We start from the raw sequence: 23,103 nt of genomic DNA on the forward strand, positions 1-23,103 counted from the left end.
AGAAAATCTAATAGGGTAGTAGAATAAAATGTCTTGGTAGTTTAAGGAACCTAGAAATTAGAGAATTTAAGGATTCACAATTAGTTCTTCTCAGGATCAAAAGCAATGCATTATCAAATACATTCTTCTTTTGATTGTTTCAACCCACAAGGGAGAAGGTACAAAGATGCTGGCAGAGGGCAATTCCCTTATGTGAGCAAGGTGGCATCCATACCCAACACCCACACACACAATCACCTGTTGTTTTTTTTTTTTAAATCCTGGTTCATCTCTGCAACCTGAAAAAAAAAAAAAAAAAAAAAAAAAAAAAAAAAAAAAAAAAAAATTGTGAAAAGGAAATTGTTGAAACACATGTCCTCTGAAATGTGTTCTATCTAAGCTGTCATTTTTTGCACTGCAGATCCACAGCAAAGCCATTGGACCTATAGGTGCTGGAAGACAACACAGATCTGAAAGGTTCCAGGACAGACCTGCAGTGGCACCCTATCAGTCATGGTCAGCAATGACATAGCTTGGATTTGAACCTGCAATCTCCAGGCTATAGGGTACTTCTTGTACTGCATGCAGAGCGCCTTTGCTGGATGTGCCACTTGGGAGCCCCCACAAGCACCTGTTTAATTTCAGTTCTTGAGTGCTCCAGTACTTAGAGCACCTGTATAAGATCTTCAGATGGCTCAGTTCAAAGGGTTATGATTACAGAGTTGTGGCTTATTCAAAGATGCACGTCTTTCTTAAACATAATTTCTGTTGAGAACAAACATGTCTATTATTAATTATCCATTCGGGACAACAATGAGAGAACTATTGTTGTCATAGCAACATGATTTGTGCTTTCCACAATAAGCTTTGGTTTTTAAAATGTAGTTTCAATTAGCTTCTCATACTCAACTAGACACATGATTAGATTTTATTTCAAAGAAGCTCATCATACAGGGAATAAATACAATGGACAATATTGAAAGAGGAACCACCTTTTCTAATGAAAAATACATACAAATGCCTAATGCTTGCCCCCAAACATATAGGCAGGGAAAACATATTATTTCTTTATATCTGGTATTGTTAACCCAATGCATGGGCATATACATGCAATTACATATTTTTTGAACCCTTGAAACTAATAAACAGCATTCTGTGTTCTTTTATTTATGGTACAGATGCCACAATTGCTTCTGTCACAATGATGTAATACCCAAATCAAAGATATGAAGTGTGATTGCTAATTCTCATCATCTTGTGGCTGGACTGTGGTGATAATCCATCAATGAGAACAGCACACCTACCTGTTCAACTAGTTTTAAAATAAATCCAAAATGACCAGTAAATTACAGGTCTTGATGTGAGGTGTGGCATATCACCTAAGTGGTAAATACAATAGCGGAAATACCAGCTGTGTGATATGCAGACCTTTTAAACTAATGACTCAAGGTATACCATAGCAAAACCTTGATCGTGTTTTAATCATTATTTACCCTATTTATTAAAAACCAACAAACAAACAAAAAAAAACTAATTTCCTTTCACAAAATATTGTCTATAAAACTGTAAGCTGCATGTGGTCATTTCAAATGTTACATAAAGACACAATAGCAGAAAGGTTTTAGAAATGACAAAAAAAAAAAAAAAAAAAGAAACGTAATGAGCTATTAGACACCTTTAAGAGACGTACTTTTTACTTACCTTTTACTGATTACATGTTAGTGTTACGCCTTTACTGGTCCCCAAAGGGTTATGGGGCATAGAGATGGCCGGTAATGGGCATGCATCAGTGAGAGTATTTCCCTGATTGTTGGAAATAGTTTTTAGATTTTTAAAAGCCACACCCAAATCACACCCATACAAAGAAGTCTGGGGTTAGCGTGTATGCTGCACTGCAGCTATGCCTACTTTTTTTTTTTTTTTTAAATACACTGATGTACATTTAAAGCCAGTTTTTTAAAAAAATTAAAAAGTTGCATGTTCCTAGGTTTGAGGAAACATCTATAGCAAAAGTACAGTGTGTCCATTACATATTTAACATCATTCACAGTGAAAGTAGCAACCAGTTGATATTGCTCTGAAAAGCAGACTATGGTAGTATAACCAAGTACTGTACTTCTAAATAAGCAGCTCCTCTCTGGCTAAATTGTATGATGTTTAGTTAACCCTAGAGTGCAGTTTCGATTTTTCTTCCACCTGTTGCTGTTGTGAGGGCAGTCGAACGAGACATTCCAACCCTCTGCTCTAACTGCCCTATCAGAAGTGGTGTGTTGTGTCACAAGTGAAGGGGAGGAGGAGGAGGAGAGAGAGAGAGAGAGAGAGAGAGAAAAAAGAAAGAACGCGGTGTGTCTGAGCTTTAACGGGGGGAGAGTGGCACGTACTTTACTGTACAGGATTACATACGATACGTATGGGACTTTATGTGAAAAATAGACGTTTCTTGTTTTTCGTACTGTGCAATGGTACAGGATTATAAACTAGGTGAGTATCATTTTAAGCTTCCTTTTTTGCACTTTAACGGGATGTGGGTAAATCAGACAAGACTGCGGTATATTTGCTAGAGCGACCAAGGCATTTTGCCTGGATAACTGCAGTGTACGAGTGGAAATTGTGTATGTGTGTGTTTTTGGGGGAAAAAGCGCCGTTTCTTGTTTTGTTTTTTGGTTTGAAGGTCTCAAAACAATCGTTACGAAAACACAGACAGACAGTAATTTGTAATCTCAAACGAGATCGGTTTCACAAGAATAGATTTAAAGTGTCATTTTAATTAAAGTACACAACCCACTGAGCAGAATTACAACATTTTGACTTGAGATAACTGTTATCCCCGTCCCCAAAAATTATTCGTTGCCTAAGTTGAATAGATTTGTGATCATGAAATGAATAATTGTGGACTTGTGTGACTTGATCACTAAGCAAATGTAAATGGTCGGATTGTTTGTTAATTTCTTATTTTATCACTGTTAAAGCCCTTTCCGTGTTCCAGTGAAATCTCATTAGTAATTAATAGTAAACTGTCAGTGTATGTTACTATTGAAAAAGTAAGGTGTTTTTTATTTTTACAATTTTTTTATTTTTATTTTTTTACTGGATATCATAACTAGACAAATGCCATCTCTTAACTGCCGAGATTACACGTTTATGGATCATTTGTTAAAATGAATGAATGCGGTGCATTTTAATACTGGAGCTAGAAGTCTAAGTCTCATTCCCCGAAAACAATTGTGAAATGACTGCTTGAGTTCTAACGTATTTAGTCGTTGCGCGTGCAAAAACGTGTCAAGCGTCAGCTCAAAAAACAATCCATGGTGATTTATGGCAAATGACAAGCTTTACAGAAATGTCTCTGAATACTGTAATGACATTAGGGATGCGTTAGTCAAACTGAAGATGAATGGAAAAAAGCATATCTCTTAATTACACCCTGTGTCCCAAACACTGTAGACAGTTTGACAAACATTTTAATTGACTACCCTATTATTACAGATTACGAAACACATACACGGTCTTCACAACAATAATTTTAGGTCCACCAACTCTATTACAGCCATCTGCAATATGTGGAGCCACTAAGTAATAACTGAAAAAATAGTAAAACATGTTTAAAGAAATCTGACACGTGAATAAGTAACTAAATTAAAAAATAAATCCAAAAGTGAATCTAAATAGTGAGGGATCTAAATTCTGAAACTATATACAATCAGATACTGCATCTTCCGCAATGGCCAAAAGATTTGCTTCATAAAGTTAAATAAAACTTGCTGAACAATGTTATGCTGACACATTGAATTACATATTGCTTGTTGTTCTTATTCTTTTAGTTTTCCATATACTTATGAAAAAATGAAATTTGAAAAATGTGGCGTTTCAAAATTGAACATGAAATACTGTACTGCTATTATCTCCGGTAACCGTAGGACACTGTGATGTACAGTGTTGTTACACCATCACACACTATGTAATACAATTTATCAAGTTTAATTCAATTCAGTTCTATATATATATATATATATATATATATATATATATATATATATATATATATATATATATTTATATAGATATACACACAGTGCCTATAAAAAGTCTACACCCCCTTGAACTTTTTCCACATTTTGTTGTGTCAGTGCCTCAGAGTTTCATGTATTTAAATTTTTCCACTTATCTACACACTATACTCCACACTGTTAAGGGGGGGGGGGGGGTATTTGACCATTCTTCTTTACAAAACTGTTCAAGCTCGTGAAGTTCCTTGGGGAGTATTGATGGACAGCAATCTTCAAGTCATGCCATGAAGTTTCGATTGGATTTAGGTCGGGGCTCTGACTGGGCCACTCGAGGACATTTACCTGTTTGTTCCTTGGCCACTCCAGTGTAGCTTTGGCTGTGTGCTTTGGGTCGTTGTCATGCAGAAAGGTGAACTTCCGTCCCAGTTTCAGCTTTCTTGCAGAGGGCAGCAGGTTTTCCTTAAGGACTTCTTTGTACTTTGCTCCATTCATTTTCTCTTCTATCCTGCAAGTGTGCCTGTCCCTGCCGATGAGAAACATCCCCATAACATCATGCTGCCACCACCATGCTTCACAGTAGGGATGGTGTTCTTCGGGTGATGTGCAGTGTTTGGTTTGCGCCAAACATAACACTTTGCATTCAGGCCAAAAACTTCCATTTTAGTTTAGTCAGACCACAGAAACTTTTTGCCACATGGCTACAGAATCTCCTGAGTGTTTTTTTTGTATACTTCAAATGGGATTCAAGATGGGCTTTCTTGAGTAATGGCTTCCTTCTTGCCACCCTACTATACAGGCAAGATTTGTGGAGTGCTTGGGATATTGTTGTCACATGCACACTTTGACCAGTCTTGGACATAAATCCTGTAGCTCTTGCAAATTTGCTATTGGCCTCTTGGTAGCTTCTCAGTCTCCTTCTTGCTTGGCCATTCAGTTTGGAGGGAGGGCTTGATCTAGGCAGGGTCTTGGTGGTGCCATACACCTTCCACTTCTTAATAACTGTCTTGATCATGCTTCAAGGAATATTCAAGGTCTTTGATATTTTTTTATACCCATTCCCTGATCTGTGCCTTTCAACAACTTTGTCCCGGAGTTCTTTTGAAAGAGCCTTGGTGCTCATGGTTGAGTCTTTGCTTTGAGATGCACTACCCAGCAGAGGGAACCTACAGGAGCTGCTGAATTTATCCTGAAATTTACGTGAATCGCTACAATTTAACACAGGTGGAGGCCACTTAACTTGGTGTGTGATTTTGAAGGCGATGGGTTACAACTGAGCTAATTTAGGTTTGCTATTACAAACGTGGTGGACATTTATCATACCAAGCTATTTCAGTTTTTATTTTTAATTAATTTTCTACAAATTTCTAGAATGTTTTTTTTCACTTGGAAGTTGTGGTGTAGGATGTCTAGATAAATGAAAAAAAAAAAAAAAATAATATATATATATATAAAATTATATATATTTTAATGCATTTTAATTCCAGAGCTCTAGTAATTGTACAATTATTCCTCAAATAATTGGCCTGAGAAGAAAACAGAACATTTGTATGGGACAGTCTGGCAGCTGCCTTCTGCACATCACCTCTACATAATTTTGTATTGGGGTTTGTCTCTTGGTGTCTGCCACTGAGTTGTTAATTTATGTTTTGGTCTGAAGGGTCGGGGCGAGTTAATTAAAAGCTGCCACAATATTCAAGCTTTGTTTCAATAATGAACATAGAGGATAGCCTTCCTTGCTTGACTTGGTGAAATACAGCTGTTGAACTCAAGGTGTAATTCACATTTACAGGAAAGTATAAACAGTTTTGTAACTTATCAGATTCAAGTGTTGACACAAATGTTAGACCATGAACACAGTAGAATACTGCCTAACACCTTGTTAATAGCTATTGCACCACAGTAATAAAGAACATCTGCATTTCGCTGGAAGTATGGGGGTTTCTAGTGAGAGCCTGATAAAAGCAGGACATGTACTAAAACATTTGACTACTGTCAATCAAACTGACCGCCCTGCTTACTTATCTAGCATCATCAACCAGACATATCGGAGTATTTACATATGTTTCACTAAGGTTCTATTTGACATGATCAAAAACATTTCTAGCATCGATCATAAAGGACTACATTCCTAAATAATCTGATTAGAGTGAGTAGCGTACTGAGCAGGTTAATTTCACTAAGCAAAAATACTGAGCGGTAACTGGGTATTTCAAAACAAATGTATCTTGTAAACTCTAGTTTCCTGTTGCTTTAAGAAAACAGCACACTTGCATTTAGAGTTGGAGTAGAGTATACACTGCCAGTGAATGTTATAATTACTGAAAGAGACATCATGGTGGGCATGGCCCTTTACATTCTGGATTGAGTCATTCCAGTGCGTTCATTGAGCTACTATAGTTAATTTGGTGACGAGTTATACAGTAATCTCGGAAGGTTGGTCCAGATACTGTGCAGTCAATACATTTTCTTTTTTGTTTACCCCTGCTTGTGTATTTTTATTTGTTGCATAAAGACATGCTGACGTGTCTTTCTTGGTGTAAAAAAACAAGTTTTAGTCAGAACTACTTGCAGTGGAGGAAGTTGTTTTTTTTATTTTTATTTTTTCCCCACAGCTCTTGGTTTACTAAATGAATTCTCTAATTGGTTGTAGGAACAGCCTTTCTCAGATGGGAGTCTAGCAGCGTTCGAGGGTAACGCGGCCAGGGGTTTCTCAAGCACTGCTGGGATGTTGCGACAGAACAACAACAGCGGTGGCAACAAGCTCTCTCTGGGCATTGCATGGCTCACCAACTCTCACTTTTTCCCCCTGACGGCCACCACCGGTTCCCGGGACATGGGCCGCAGCACCAAGAGCAACTCCCTGAGCAGTATCAGCTCGAGCTCGGACTGCCAGGACAGCCCTGGTGTGGACCCCGACTACATCATGCAGCTGGTCAACGACGTGCGCAGGTTTGCAGATGTGCTCCTGCATCTCAAAGAGGCCTTTCATGCTGAAGGTGTGTGAGCAATCTTTCCGCTTTCCTTGGAATTAGTGTGGGCCTGGTAGTTGGATTATGATCTTAAGCATATGCCTTTCTTTTTAATGATTTCAAGACATCCTGCTTTTATTTGATTTAAACCTAAATTCCTGAATTCCTTGAGTGTGTTCTAACAGCAGAACTTTCTACTACAATTGAATGCAAAGATGACCTGTTGCTTCAGTGTGCTTTCTGTAAGAACCAGTCAAAATTACGATAGCGGCAGTAAACAATGAGCAGGCTTCCACTGTACTAGATATAAATGGTACAAACTTGTTATTGTACTTTTTATTTTTTTTGTACTTCTGAATGAAACTCAGTCTGTTATTTTGTATTTCCTTACATCAGTTTGACTACTGTAATCTTAAGCATAATCCTTTACTGTTGCTTAGAATCAAACTGAGTGTCAGGTTTCAAGTCAAGAAATAGTGACAGCTCTGTTAAAAAGAAAGAGATGCCAAAGAGAGGTTATTTCAAATGGGATCTGGTCTCTTTAAGTGGAACAGCTTCTTAAGTGGGAAAGGTTGAGTGAATTGCTTGGTTCAATCACTATCTATCAGAATCCTAGAACGGTTTCAGGTAACCTGAGGTTAGAATGTGAGGCTATAATCTGTGTCTGTTGGGTGGTGTTTATTTAAGAAAACAAATGGGCAAATCCTTTAACCCTCCTAGCAGCCCAGTGCAAAAAAAAAGGAGGTCTTCTGCACAATATAACCGTGAGAGAATTGATTTGAAACCCAGCAGTGTTGACACTAGCCTGGTATTAAGAGTGGTCTGTTTCTGATCACTAATGCAAGTGTTTACGGATCCTTCTTAAAAGTCTGATAGACATCTGTTTAGTGTCAGGCTTTCTGAATAAACCTGAATGCAGGGCCCTATGAAATCCGAGTTACGGAGAACACAGACAAAATCGCGGAATTCTGAGAAAAAAAACGGAATTAGGCACCCGAGGACATTACCACAAAACCAGTTTAAACAAATAAAATATATATGTATGTAATTTAAAAATTACATTGAAATAGCACAATGTTTGTATGAAAAGAGGCTTGAAGAAACGCCTATCATGGGAACGCATGAAATAACTATTTTTGCACCTGTCAGCCACCATACTGGACCATGATTTTAACTGTAAAAAAGCGCTGGCTCTCGTGCCACTTCACTTGCTAGCTACCGTTATCACTTGGGGGAAAACGACTACCTATAAGTTATTCTGAGCAGATAGTACTGTAATGACTACTGCAGAATGTAGTGTCCAGTTGCTGCATTTTTTCTCCAAAGTTCTCAGGGAGATATTACTAAGTGACTTTTTATTAAATTAGAATAAATCAAAATAGTTAGGCTTTTATTTACATGGTTTGTCATTAATTATTAATGAAAGCATTAAGTCTATTTTGAAATGTTATAGTTCAGCTTGTGTTGAAAAGAAAAACTACTAAAAAAGCCTACATTTTGATTTTTTATTTTATTTACAATGTTCCTGCTAGTTTGTTTCTATTTCAATGTGCCATTTTGAACCCTTTTTTCTGAAAACACTTGGATTAAAACCATTTAGAAAGGTGTTTTTTTTTTAAATTATTTCTAGCTTCAAATACTTGTAGTTATAAAAAATAAAAAATTACACCTTTTTAAAACCGAAAAAATTTGAAATCAGGATAAATCCGAAATTGCAAAATAATAAAACAGATTTCATAGGGCCTTATGAATGATGAGGGTGAATGGATTAAGAAGGATTGAGCTCTCTGTAAAATCTAACCTTCCGGTCTGGCAGTTATTAGCTGTACCGCAGCTCACATGAATTTAACCACATGACAAATGTCTAGTAAACAGGCCTTAACCCTGTCTTTACTGGATCAGAGTTAAATAGTATTTTGGCAGGCATTTTAGGAGCAACCTATAGTCTTAACTACATAACTCAAAAGGTGTGTCTATGGTGATAGGTCATTCCGCAGGATTTATGCTTCCCCAAAAAGGCCACTATTACAAGATAAGTTATTGCTGGTAATCAGACCTCTATGTTCACGTATTCTATGTCTATTTGCAACTTACTGAAAGTGATTTGATCCTGTTAATTCCATTTTCAGGATAGTTAGTATTATGTCGTCCACGATTTAAGATTGCAGAATGGTGTAAGTCTCTCTCCCATATTGTCGAAGGTGGAAATAATCAGATAGTTGTTCAATCTAAAGGACTCTAAAGCTGGTATAAAACATAAACTATTGGGGACAACAGGAATTTAGATGATCTTGAGTCTTTGTGAAACATAGAGTTTCAGGGTTGTCAACTGCAGACGGAAACGACAGCAGCCCTATTTTGATATACAGTGATCGCCTGATTAAACATGCATCCATTTGCCAAATTATCTCATTTGTTTTCTGTTTAAAAAAACTAAAAGATTAAAGTTTGAGTAAATGCTTACATTTTTTAAAAGAAGCTAAACAGTTTCAACATGTGTGGCAAAATAATTTGGGCCTATAAATATTCCTGCTGGAGTTCACAGTAGTGATTTAGTGAACCGGTAAAAAAAAAATAAAAAAAGGGCAGGTTTGCTTATTTATTACAATGTGCTGATGTTAAAAGCTGTCTTCCATCAGAAAACAGTTATGTTAATTGCCTCCCTGCGCTGTGTAATTTGGGTGTCTACAAAAAAGTACTGTGTCTTTAACCATCTGGTTTTAAAAATATACAGTATACCACATGAGTAGACAAGTGTGTCCTCAAGACCCTTTCTAATAAAACAGCTGAACATTAAAAAACAAAAAAAATATAATTCAAATTCAAAAAGGTGTTTGATCTCCTGTAATGGTTATTATCACATTCCTTGTGGTCCAGCCCAGCTGGATTAGGCTTTGTTTATTTTTAAATATTGCATTACGCTGTTCTCGAAATGCTTTATTAGTAGTTTGCAGTTTGTGGATGTCAACCAATTGATGCGGTGGTACAAACGATTGACTCTGACGAGACACAGGTCTCAGAAGAGGACTGCCTGTCAGTAGGGTGGGTCCTGTTTGGGAATCTTTTACTGTAAAGTAGATCAAATTGAAGGTGGTAAATAATGGTCCCATAACATACGGTAGCAGTTTGAAACTTGAGGGTGATCGATTATACAGCAGGAATTGTTACAGGGAATAACGCTGTGGTAGATCGATCAAACGTTAAGTTGCATGTCCTGTGACTGGTATATGGTACTTTACCATACTGCAGTTGACATTCATTGCAGTTTGTAATACTGGTTGCACACACTACTCCTAATTTGAACTCATTGTTTTTCCCAGTCCGGTTTAAAGTTCAAATTCTGAATTCTACTGTACATGGACTTATAAGTTGTTAGTTGTTTATTTTTATTTATTAATTTTCCTCATTTTGCAGTAGAAATTTGAAGTACTCCAGGGATAAGAATACCGACACATTTTCAAAATCTAGCGACTTTAACCTAGTTTGACTGTTTTTTTTTTTTTTTTTTTCCTTGAACACCTTTTCAATTTTAATGGCTACAAATTAAGATGTAAAAAAAGGTTCAGCCAATTTAATAACTTAAAGGTCAAGGACGAGATGGTGTACAGTCCCTGGACAGTATAAACCATTTTAAATATGAGCAGGATATTTTTACAGTGTGTTTTAGACGTGGTGGCTCAGACATGCACTTCAGAAAGATAGCAATCTTGTTCAGAGTTTAATTAAGTTATGGGCTGATAACTGTCTTCAAAGTATAATTTGGGGTACTTAGCTGGGTTGGTCCTGGGGATAGGATATTTCACCAAACAAGAGAGTTTATTGTTAAATTGCCTTGCCAGATAATAAAGCTCAAGGTAATTCACTATTTCAATGGTTATGCTGAAACCAAAATGTTTAAATCTGCTGAATAATTTCCTTGTCGGTGCAGCTTTTTAAAATAAAGCAATTATTTCAGAAAAGAGATTGTTCCGTTAGCAGCAATGTCTTTCACATAGTCATGGTTTAATAATCCCAAGTTGACACCTGGCTTTCTCTTTAGGGTCCACACTTGAAATGGCTCCTTTGACTGAAACTTCACTTTCCCATCTAAGAATAGCAGGAATTTCATAATTATTCCCCATGGAACTACATGGAGAGTTCCAAGAAGAAACATTTTATATTATTTACTTTTTGCTCCAGTCCGTTTACCTTAAATGGTGATCATTACTGTAATATGGATAAATAGTTATCTGGGGTCAGGTGGATCACAGGATGGGTTTTTTACACCTCTACCCATTTGTAGTGTCATTGCATGCATTTCACAGAGCTTTGTGGACCAAAGCCAGAAACTGCTTTCACTGTCAACAACTTGTAACCCAACAGAGCGCTGCACTGCTAGCTGACTTTAGTCTAGTAAAAATGCCAGTGACCAGAAATGGCCAGCATTGGAGTCAATCATTGTTGTTACTGTTATTATTAGTAGTATTTTTTTTAATCTATGTACTGTCAGCGGTCAACTAGCAAAACTGAATAAAAGGAGTTTTTTTAGGATTGGCACCGATATACACCAGGGCTTCCCAAACCTGGTCCTGGGGACCCCATTCTGGGCTCTCAATTACTTAACAAGACCCTTAATTAAACTAATAATTTGCTTAATTAGACCTTTTTAATTGTTCTTCGTGCCTAAAATGTTGCAGAGTTCAAGTCACTTATTAAATGTTATAGCTAACTTGAAACCTGCAACTGTTTAAGAGCTGAAAACAAGTAAAGAAAAGCAAGTTGTGTGTTCAATTAAAGGTTTAGTTAAGTAATGGAGAGCTCAGTTGGAATGAAAACCAGAAGACACATGGGTTGGGAAGCCCTGCTCTACACTGTACAAAAGATTGATACAATGTGGGCATCACTGCATTTGGAAGAAGGAAGAAAAATGCCAATGCTGTTAAAATTCAGAAGATTACAATACTCCAGCCGCATTGCTTTTTTCCTTTTTGCTTCCATTCTTTGCTCTGCCAAGCCGAATAATGGTTAGCATGTCAGCCCTTTTTAAGGGAAAAATAACAAGAACTCATAATCGTTCCATCATGCTGAAGAATTAAAAACTCAGCAGAAAGAGATCCTCCCCTGACGAAGGTGCAGAGTGTGGACACAGCTCCTGCAGGCCAGGAGCTTTGTTTCTATTTTTCTCCAGAAAGGCGCCTTTAAACATTCACACTGCATTTTCCTTTGCAGAGGTCCCAGCAGCTCATGTTCCTATTTATACAAGCTTTTGTGTTTTGCCGGAGGTACAATTCATGTGTTTGAGATTTAGCAGAGAAACAGCTGCAGTGGTGCTTTCTTATAGAAATTGAAGTTCAGTTTGGGGCCAGTGGACTCTATGCTAAGCTCAAGAGGCTGGTCAGGTTTCAGACCTTGACCTAGTGCTTGAATGAAAATAAGACTTCCATTGCATAGCTGTTTGATGCATTCCTGGTTTTATTATGAGTTTATTGAGACCAACAGACAGAGAGCAGTTTCAGTGGAGTGAGCATAGCAGAAAGCAGATTGGAGTCAGAGAGCGGGCGGTGTACTGCCTGCTTGAGGGTTTTAGAAAGGAAGGGTAAGAGGGAGACAGGGCAGTAGTACTGGAGGGAGGTGGGGTCGAGGGTAGGTTTTTTGAGGAGGGTGGTGACAAAGGTTGGTTTGAAGGCAGAGGGAAAGAGGCCAGAGAGGAAAGAGGTGTTGAGAAGGGAGGAGGCAAAGGGGACTAGAGTAGGAGCAGCAGCTTGAAAGAGGTGAGTGGGGAGGGGGTCCAGGGCACACGTGGTGGGTTTGTGGCCCTAGAGGAGGGTGGAGAGGTCAGCCTGAGAGGGGAGAGAATGATAAGTGAGTTAGCAGGGGGGACTCAGGGTATTGGGGTTGGAGCGGGAGGGGTTGGGTTGGAGTTTGCAGATATCAGAGATTTTAGAGAAGAAGAAAGAAGCAAGGTCTGCGGAGGATATGGTGGGGGGAGGATGGAGGACAGAGGTGAAGGTAGAGAATAGTTTCTGGGGGTTGTTAGTGGAGGATTGGATAATATTTTGGAAATGGGAGCGTTTAGTCGAGGAAAAGGAGGAGAGGAGGGAGCAGTAGAGGTCTAGGGCAGCAGGGAGTTTTGTTCTCTTCTATTAGTTTTCAACAGAGCGCAGTTTGGTTCTTGCTGAGCGGAGCACAGAGGAGAGCCAGAGTTTGGGAGGAGTGCAGTAATACGTGGATTTGTGTTTCTCTGGGATTACGGCTGTCCCTACACTACAGTATTTGCTGTGTCCTGAGTCTGTGCTTTGGTGATGAGATGTGCTTGCAATGGCTGTTTATAAAGCTGCAGCACTCCTAACCCCCTGTGCATAGGCCTGATCCACCCAAGATGCTTTCTTTCGCCATCCCAGCGTGGGAGAAAAGTTCAATCTGCATAACTGGTTTGGTGTTTATATCTGATTATGGGTGACGCATGTTTAGTGATTCTTATTTTTTTTTTTTAACTGCTTATGCACAAAGGCATGCTAGGTTTAGGGCGTACCTGCATTTTGGAACAAAAACTGCTTTTGTGTGACTGTAAAAATAAGAGTGCGCTGAAAAAAAAAACTGTTAGTGTTGAATGCACTATAAAGTGATAGTATAGCTGCATTTTAGATTTCCGAAAAGTTTTAAGATGAGCAAAATCTTTTTTTATGGGGGGCGGTGCAGGGTTGTGGTTTTATTGATTGTATTTTATGTTTTGCTGGGTGTGTGTGTGTGAAAGTATATTGCATACAGTAGTTCTCATAGAACAGAATGATTTATTTATTTATTTATTTTCCCCCCTTTTGTTGCTAATCTTCCATTGCAGTCTACTTGCATTGCCCTGTTGAGGCCCTCTCTCTGCTAACCATATCGGAGCAACCTGTGGACTCCCACTTACAGCAGTAAGGCCTATCTGCCTTTTTCGAACCAAGCTCTGGTTTGAATTGTATTCTAAAATACTTTCTTATTCTACATGCCATCTTTTGTGCATAAACAGAGACTTAAAAAATACCAAAAACAACACGAATCATCCTTTTTTATTTTGTTAACAGGTTTAGTTTACACTAGTAACTGGTGGTGCCTTATTTCTAGATGATAGGGTGTATTCTTATTGTGAGCAGTTATTTCTTTGTTGTGTATAGAATATTTGAATACCCTCTCTAAAATGTGTAGGACAACACATAACCAAAATAAATAGCATTTATTAAAGTGTAGGCCAACTTCTCTATAAAGCTGCTGACCTCTGCATAGCTTAAATTTTTTACCAGTATGTTTCTCCTGGAATGCAATCAAAAAGATGTTTTTGAGCACAGTTTGATTCAGTGGGCTTGCTGTGCACATGGGATGAGAAGGAAGAGATGGGGTCCTTATTTGTGTCTTGTTTTACCGCAGAACCTTGAACAGACACATTTCTGGTGTATTTCTAACAGTGCATAAACAATATTGACCCTTTAAGAGGATTCTATTAAAGGCACAGCTAATCATGTTGGTCCAAGTAAATAAAAGCCCCTCAGTTTCCAAAGTGGAATTTTGGTTGCCTCCCCTCCCCCACTCGCATACCCTGCATTCCTTTAGAACAAATGTTCACTTGTTGCTATAGTCCCTTAGATCCACTGTTGCTAGGTGTGAGAATTCTAAATGCAGTTTAGAAAATTGTACAATTCTTGTACAATTTTCATTGCATTTCTTTGTGCACATTTGCTGTTAGGGCACTAATTCTCAGTGTGTCTACTAGCCTACAGTTATGGCGTTACATGTTTGTGTGTGTCAAAGTGCAGAATAGCCAGACATAAATACTATAAATACCACTCCTGTAATAATATAATAGTACATTATAAATACTTTTGCAGGAGTGTTTTATAACATAAGAAATGGAAAATATTATGCTTTCTAAATATCATTACTTAAGCATTACTTAAAGCGCTATTATTTAAAATAGTTTGGCATCACTTAAAAAATACTTATATTTCACCATATTGAAGGATTAAGCTAAATTAAGTGATAATTAGAGATTCAAGCTGGACTTCTGAGTAAGAGTAGTGGTACTCTGTTTCCAGTCAGTCTACTCTAGGTGGAGTATTGCTAGCCTACTTGAACTATTTGTTTACCATTTTCTGTTAAGCTAACAGTACAAGAGTACAGGTGTCAAGCAGTAAGCTATGGAGTCTGTTATTTTAGAGCCTTTAGAGTATATGCAATTGTGATTTCCTCAAGGGACAATAGGATAGTGTTTATTCACACTTCCAAAGAACAGCTCTGTGGAGGGATGTGAAAAAATCATCCTGTGTAAGGTACAGCTTTTCTACTTACTTACCAGGTGCATACTGTAGTTTAATAAAAAAAAAAAAAAAACACTAGATTAACACTGCGATTTGCTCCACCCCCCCCCCCCCCCCCCCCCCCTCTACACACACACACACACACACACACACACACACACACACACACACACACACACACACGCCACTTGTTTTTTGTTCTGGTGTTTGTACTGTGTATTATATTTTCTACTGTATTTTTTTTTTTTTTTAGCAAGCTGACTAGAGCACAGTCATTTTTCTGTATGTGTTGTACACTTTTCCAAATTTGGTCTAATACTCTGACATAAAAGGTGTTACCTGTTGAGGGTATCTAGGCGAAGGGGACAGTTCATTGTGTTGGTGCTCCCAGCAGACTGTAATGTAACTAATCTGGATGGCACAAGTCCAGGAATGTGTTAGAACTCACTTCTCTCTCTTAATACTTAGTAAGGTGTTGAGAGAATATGAGTGCTGTTTCAAGCAGGACTGATTTGAAGAAGCCTCTGGGATTAAGAATTAGCCAGCAGTGTATTTGTAACCTGTAATGGGACTAGGTGGAGCAGGACTGACCCTGAACATGTGTAATAAATAATAAAAAAAAAAAAGGCCCTTGTTTGTTAGCTTTTTTTGGAATATTTATTTGAGTCAAATGAGATATTCTGTACCAAATATATGAGCCATCAAGTAGTGGGCCAGACGGTCTGTCTCCATCCTAATGACGTAAGTTGGATATCCCTGCTGTACAACTGGATATTAGCAAGACCCCACAGGAAATGACCTGCAGGAAGATGTGCACCATCTTTAGTGTGAGCTTTGATTTCAGGAGGAGCTATGATTCCAGCATTCTATTTATTGTATGAGCAAAAAAGTCACAGAATACAAAAGCTGATGGATCGGTATTCTAGTATTTGTGTGTAAATTCTGATGGCTTTAACATAGTATATGGGCACTGCAGTACAATAATGTAACCATTATGTTTTTATTTTTTTTTATTTTTTTTAAGTATTATTTGAATTGAATCAAGCCAAGTTTTTCGCTTTGGTGGGCCTGAAAGGTAAGCTTCCAGTCATGGCTGTGTTCAGATTTTTCTTTTCTTTTTACAGCTGATAAGTGTTTCATCTTTCTCATTGCTGAGCTCTGAATAATTGGATAAGTTTGTCTGCTATGAAATAAGTAATACTGCTAAGAAATAATATTTGTTGTTCAGTAAAATACCCTAAAGGAAAAGACAACAACACTGCTCTTTTTATCCTTGGTAAGAAAGGGGAGAAAATGCCCTGTGATTTAACTAATGACAAGTTGTTTTGATTAGATTTTTATCGTCTCAGCATTTTAAGTAGCTCGTTGGTTTTAATTAGGTTCATTTTTTCAAGTGCAGTCATCCTTTATAAGCACCTACAGGTTATTGAAGTGCTGTTTACAAAACAAGGTACAGTTGTGTGCTTTAAATCCCCATGTCAGGTTTATCTTTGAAAGTGTTCCTTTTAACCAGCATCAAACTAATGATGTAGCGGGTGGCTCCTTTCAAGGCCTGCAATATATCCTCTTTTAATTGTACCATTTAATGACTGCCTTACCACATTCAAGTTTTTATATGCTTTATTTTTCAACATAATGGACTTCCCTGTGCCCCAGATAGCTCGGTTTATTTCTTAGAGGCTGGATTTATGGTTATGAGCACTGCAGCAGTTCGTTGAATTAGTTATGGAGGGAGTAGGAAAGTGTCTTAGCAACCTGACCCAGCATGGTGACAAGCCAGCGTCTGTGTGTGACTGTGCGTGTGGCAAATTTATCACCGTGGATAAGCAGTAATTGTCAGCAAATTAAACAAAGAAAAAAAGAGAATGGTTAGCGCTATACTACTGGTAATAGTAATCTGTATCGACTGGTTTAGAAACCCATTGTATTTCAAGCCGTGCAACTACTGTACTGTAACTGAATTTCTGTTTTCAAGTACTGTATTGGCAGATATTCACTGATAAGCCTGGTAATCCTCCTCTGGGATTATTGCAATTATATTTGAATGTTTTTTGTTGTGCTGTATTTTGTTTTGATTTCTCCATTTAGGGGAAAGTAGTTTTTACTGTAGCTTAATTTCGTCATTTGTTCTCCTGTGGCTTGTAGGAAGTTTGCTTCTAGATTAGCAGGGCTTTTTGGAAGTTTTCCAACCAATTGAATACTGGCATGTGAACGGTGCAACCTTCAATACTGCACAGCTAATCATTATGTAACCTCAAAGCAAAATTTGAGGGTATTCATTAAATCACTTTCGCCTTCCTGTTTTCTCCTATATTGCCTTATGTACTGAAGGTGTTGTTTTCAATCTCCAGAGCTGTACAGATGAACCAACAGTGGATATATAACTTGCCTTGTTTAACTGCAGAATGTTTATTGAACAAACCACCTTGTTCATATTTTTTCTGTGACCTTTAAGTGCTGTAGTTTTGAATGAGTTCAGAACCATGCTGACCTGTGATAAAGGCAGGGCAGTATTATTGTAGTAGGGTCACACATAGCCTCATAAACAACTGTAAATGTGGATTACAAGTGCCAGGGAGGCTGTGTGGTCCAGTGGTTAAAAAGGGCTTGTAACCAGGAGGTCCCCGGTTCAAATCCTGGCTCGCTCACTGACTCGCTGTGTGACCCTGAGCAAGTCACTTAACCTCCTTGTGCTATCTTTCGGGTGAGACGTTGTTGTAAGCGACTCTGCAGCTGATGCACGGTTCACATACCTGAGTCACTGTAAATTGCCGTGGATGAAGGCATTTGCTAAATAAGCAAATAATTATAAGAAAAGGTTGTTTATAAAGAGCACCAGTCTGAACCCCAATATCTTGTGTATAGCTTGGTTAAAGTCTCTGTGTAATGTTTACAGAAACTGGGGTTCTTATCAGTCAGGAAGAAAGGAGTTCTTTACGACATGCATCTCCTCACAGCAACATAAACACGGCTGCTGCAGATAGATTAAGTAGGATGTGGGTCACCAATAAGATGGTTGTAGAAACCACATCTACGTCAACCTCTGTCAGTAAATGTCATGTTGTGTGTGTGTGTAAAGTGGTGTACTAAAACACAGTTTTCATGTTGTAATAATAATCATAATAATTATAATTATTATTTTTAAATATAACATTAATACACAGTACCGGTATCCAGACTTTTTAAGATGTACCATTAAAGCACAGGTCTACAGTACATCTAAGCACCATTGACATTACTGTGAAATATAGACAAGAAAAAATATTTAGAAAAGCTTAGTTGCTAGCACCTTTCACACTGGCACTCCTACCTGGGCTTGGACCCGAGTTTTGGCTACTCAGGTCACAATCCCACATGGTGTGAAACCACGTATCAGGTTCATACCCGGGTCCCAGCAACCCATCTCAGGTTGTGGGTCAACATGCTTTGACCCGGGTTGAGTGAGACAAAATGCATGATGGCCATTCATGAGCCGATGCAATAACGAACAGCTGCGCCTGCGTGAAGGTTTCACTTCCGCAAGGAGCGTTTTTGTTTCTGTTTAGCTGTATTTTTGTTGCTTGAGACAACGCATGAGACAGATTGCAGCAGGGATGAAGAAGCATAATCAACATTTGGGCCGACAGTTCAAGAGACGCTTGGATGGGCGCATCTGTAACAAACTGCTTCCGGGGCATTGATACGCGCATTGTGCACTTGCGTCTGTCACCCAGGTCAACCCTGCTTTATCAAAAGCAGTTTGAAATCACGTAGCCAACCCGCATGACACCAGTCCTGACCCGGGTAGGTTCTGACACAGGTAGAACATGCCAGTGTGAAAGGGGCTTAAGTTGTTTGTTTTATGCAGGTTGTACAGCATGCAAAAGTTGGATTTTGCCATTTCACTCATTGCTAAATATTGTAGAGCCCATACTGTATAAGTATTTATGCAGAATATGTTATTCACAGTTTTACTTCGGTTCCTAAACTTAATTTGGATGAACTGAAGTTCCCAAGATTTGAAAAAAACTTTGTTGAATCTTTTACTAATGAAAGCCACGTGAGTCAACCAGAGTAGGCTATTTCCCTCGAACAGATGTTTTAATTATTTTATCCTGCTTTGAAACTAAAATAAGTAATCACCTTGCCTCTTTAATCAAAGTGAGAGTACAGTGATAGAGCTACATAATAGAAGTAAACACATTTAATCATTTCTCAGCAAAACAGCAGTGTGCATGAGTCACTGCATGCACACACACTGTGTAATGGTCCAGGCATCTGACTTGTATGAGGGTTGAGTGGGGACCTTGAAACAATGGTTTCATTAACCAGGGTGAGTAATTGATGATGATTTAGTCTTGGATTGATTAATAAAAAAGCTTTTTTTTAAGTTTTTAGATAAAGGCAGAAACGTACAGCACACCAGACATATTGTATTGCAAAATGACGGATTTTCTTGATATGAATTTCATATTGTATTGCAAAATGACGGATTTTCTTGATATGAATTTCATATTGTATTGCAAAATGACGGATTTTCTTCAATATCCTACTACAGTACCCAGCACAGCTTCTTTAGCACCAATTAGTCAGAGAGGATTTGCGTTTTTTCAGGTGGCAATGTGACCCTACCATTACACCCACTAGCTGAACAGGCTATAAATGCTAAATATCTTCTCTGTTTTGTTTTGTTTCTTATCTGGTCCCTACCCTGTCTGATAGCTAAACACTTCTCACAGAATAACCACTGGGACTGTTTTGTGTAGGTGCAGTAGTATATTAATATAGGACCAGATACTAAAAAAAAACGCTCTATTGCAAAGTTTTGTTTTCGTTTATTTTTGTCTAAGCCTTCATTCTCCAAAAAATCTATCTATCTATCTATCTAATATATATATATATATATAAACAAAAAGGTTGCACACATATCATTGGCATTTACATTACAGTATATCTCATGCACAAACTGGTGCAGGTGGGTGTGAGTGTTACAGTAATTGATGGCATTATTGTATTGTTGATATGCATGAGTTGGCCTTATTGTTTTCATATTCAAACTGAGAATTCTGCATTTATACAATTAGAATTTTTTTTTCTCCCCCCATTGATGTAAGCTTAATGATCTTGAGCCAGTGTTTTGAATCAGTTTTCAAGAATAATAATGACAGTTGATCACAAGCTATGGTAATGTTGTCCATACAGTGCATACTGGGAGACGGGGGGGACCTTGTTGGGAAAGTTGTGTGGTGTAGTGTACGGGTCTGTGGGATACTTTTAACAGTCTTTGCTATTTATGAACCCTACAACAATATTATTAATTAAATTAAATTGGCAGTCCATTACAACAGATTTACAGTAACAGGTGAAACTAGTAGTTGTGAAATAAGTCTTTCGAAAAACATTCCTGTCTGTTTGATTAAAATTGCCACAGTGCGTTTCAAGGCTAGAATAGGGCACTGTATAGATTTCGCCATTTATATTTATCAGTACCAAAATATTTCAGGGCTTTTTGCTATTGAGTAAGTAGATTACTTTTAAATCACTGCAGTTTAATAGCCTATTAGCCCTGTACAGTATACCCTTTCATAAGGCTTTTTCATAGAAAAGTACCTGTAGTAACCGAGTGGCTTCTTATACAGAATTATGCTAACCCGCTTATTTGAAGAATGGCTGGAACTATAGTGTGTCTGACAGCTTGGCTGGAGCTGTAGTGTGTCTGACAGCGTGGCTGGAGCTGTAGTGTGTCTGACAGCGTGCTACTGGAGCTGTAGTGTGTCTGACAGCGTGTTGCTGTAGTGTGTCTGACAGCGTGGCTGGAGCTATAGTATGTCTGACAGCGTGGCTGGAGCTGTAGTGTGTCTGACAGCGTGGCTGGGGCTATAGTGTGTCTGACAGCGTGCTGCTGGAGCTATAGTGTCTGACTCTGGGGGTTACGGAAGACGTGGGGCGTCTCATGAAAAAACATTAGTGAGCACGAGATGGAGTGCTTGTGTATACTTGCTTTGGACAATCTGTGTGGCCCTCTTCAGGATTATCCTGGAGCAAACAATGCCTGTGCAGCAAATGCCAAGGGAGTTCCTTGATCCCATGGTTACATGGGCAGTAATTTATGACAGGATAAAATCTTCATTATTCACAATGGTTTTTAAATGAGCCTGAGCTTTTATAGTTTCATTTAGTTTATAGTTTCAAAGTAGGTTGACACATGTACTGTAATAATGAGATCCTTCTCTGTGCAGATTACTAAGTGCATATTGATGATGCATCCCCTCCTCATCACAGCTTTCAGTATAACATTTGGTTTTGGTTAAATCTGCCTTTAACAGTGCATAGTGGCCAGAGTGGCTTTATAATTCCTCTGTATCTCTTAAAAAAATAAAAATGACCTTGTTTACATGTAACCTGTGTTTCCCCTCTGCAGTCAGAACATGCTGTAAAGCAGCTCTGATAAGGGCATTCTGTGAAACTGTAAGTATGTTTAAATAACTTTCTGCTGCTGCTGTTTTGGAGTTTTAGAGCCTTCTGTAATTAACCTTTTTTATTTGTTCTAAGTTTCGGTTCTTTCATCATATTTGATGGAAGCTCCCATCAGCTGTTATTAGTTGGTTGTGTTCAGTAGCTTTCTCATGCAAAGCCAGTGCATAGGGTTTGACCTGGGCCTACACGGAAGGTTGGCTTCAGTGGGACAGGGTTTAATTGTTGCCTTTTGTTGGTGGTCATGGGAAAGGGCATTTCAAAGGTGAAGCAGCGGGGTGATTTTTCAGGGGAAGTCCATGAGGCAAGGTTCACTTCTTTACAAGTGCCGTGTAATCTCCTAAGCCTGGTTGCAGGTCGGGGCTGGTACCTAGGTGGGCTGCCACAAGGAAGTGGCTTCTTAATTCACTGAGAGGAAGAACCTACTGCAGAGCATCATGCAGACGATTACGCCTGAGAAGAATTAAATGTTAAGCTTTCAATTTCTGCCGTCTTTTAAGGGAGGGCTATAGAGGTTAATTTTATTTATTTTGAGAGGCTGCAAACGCTATTCATTAGAGGTTAATTTTATTTATTTTGAGAGGCTGCGAACGCTATTCATTAGGTCACGCTGTCAGGGGAGTGCACAATGGCTAATCCTTTAAATCACTTCATAATTGCAGGAGCTGTAAACCGGGTTCACTGGAAGCAAAATTAAGAGCAACTTTTTCTAACTGTCAGTGTTACAATGTTGCATAATGGAGTCATGAACCGTGAAGGCAGGATTTCATGAAGAAAAATGAAAAACAATTCAGTACAGCATTTCTGTGTTAGTAATGGCTACAGTGTGCCCAGAATTTTCCAAGAAATGTCAACAGTGTTGTTATGTAATGCAGAATCTACTGAATCCCTAGATTACAAAACCTGTAAACATTTTACAAAAACTGCATTTCCAACTCCATCAAGGGGGAGTTCTGTTTTCGTCAGCCATGGAGTACTGGGACATGTCATCATTTTTTCCAACAAGCCTCCCCCAAATCATGCTCTTTGAGTCTGATGTTCATTTAAATGAGCCTTGAGTTCTTAAATATAGAGAGAGTTGAGCTGTCTAATTCCTTATCTGACCACTGAAAAAAGCTGTTGGCTTTTTGCTGTACCAGACTATACTTAGGGTTCTTCATTTTCTTTTTTTTTTTAATTATTCTTGGTCACGTGATGCCTCTTTAAAGTTATATTGAGCCAACTCTGTTTCTTAATTAAACTCTTGGAAAAGTGTTGATTGTGAAACAAGTTCACTTTAGTTTTTTTTCTCAACTAACTTGATTGGGACAATGATTCTGTTTAATTGATAATGTGTTAATAAAAAATAAGGAGCTGCCTTTTTTTCACATATCAATGAAACTGAATCGTAGTCTCAATTAAGTTACTGAAGAAAAAACTTAA

General features: G+C 38.3%; 1 protein-coding gene across 3 annotated transcripts in view; it reads left to right on the top strand.

Moving 5' to 3' along the window:
* The first annotated feature begins 2,321 nt into the window (after positions 1-2,321).
* The window catches only part of arhgap29a (Rho GTPase activating protein 29a), a 51,167-nt gene continuing 30,385 nt past the window's right edge, over positions 2,322-23,103 (top strand). The window contains exons 1-2 of one of the 3 annotated variants that reach the window (XM_041277510.1): positions 2,322-2,460; positions 6,637-6,982. In XM_041277510.1, the coding sequence (XP_041133444.1) occupies positions 6,712-6,982 (271 nt within the window). In that variant the 5' untranslated portion in view covers positions 2,322-2,460; positions 6,637-6,711. The remainder of the gene's footprint in view (positions 2,461-6,636; positions 6,983-23,103) is intronic. The other 2 variants (XM_041277509.1, XM_041277511.1) reach the window with 2 other exon arrangements.

The sequence above is a fragment of the Polyodon spathula genome, chromosome 18, assembly GCF_017654505.1.
Source record: "Polyodon spathula isolate WHYD16114869_AA chromosome 18, ASM1765450v1, whole genome shotgun sequence".
Taxonomy (NCBI): Eukaryota; Metazoa; Chordata; class Actinopteri; order Acipenseriformes; family Polyodontidae; genus Polyodon; species Polyodon spathula.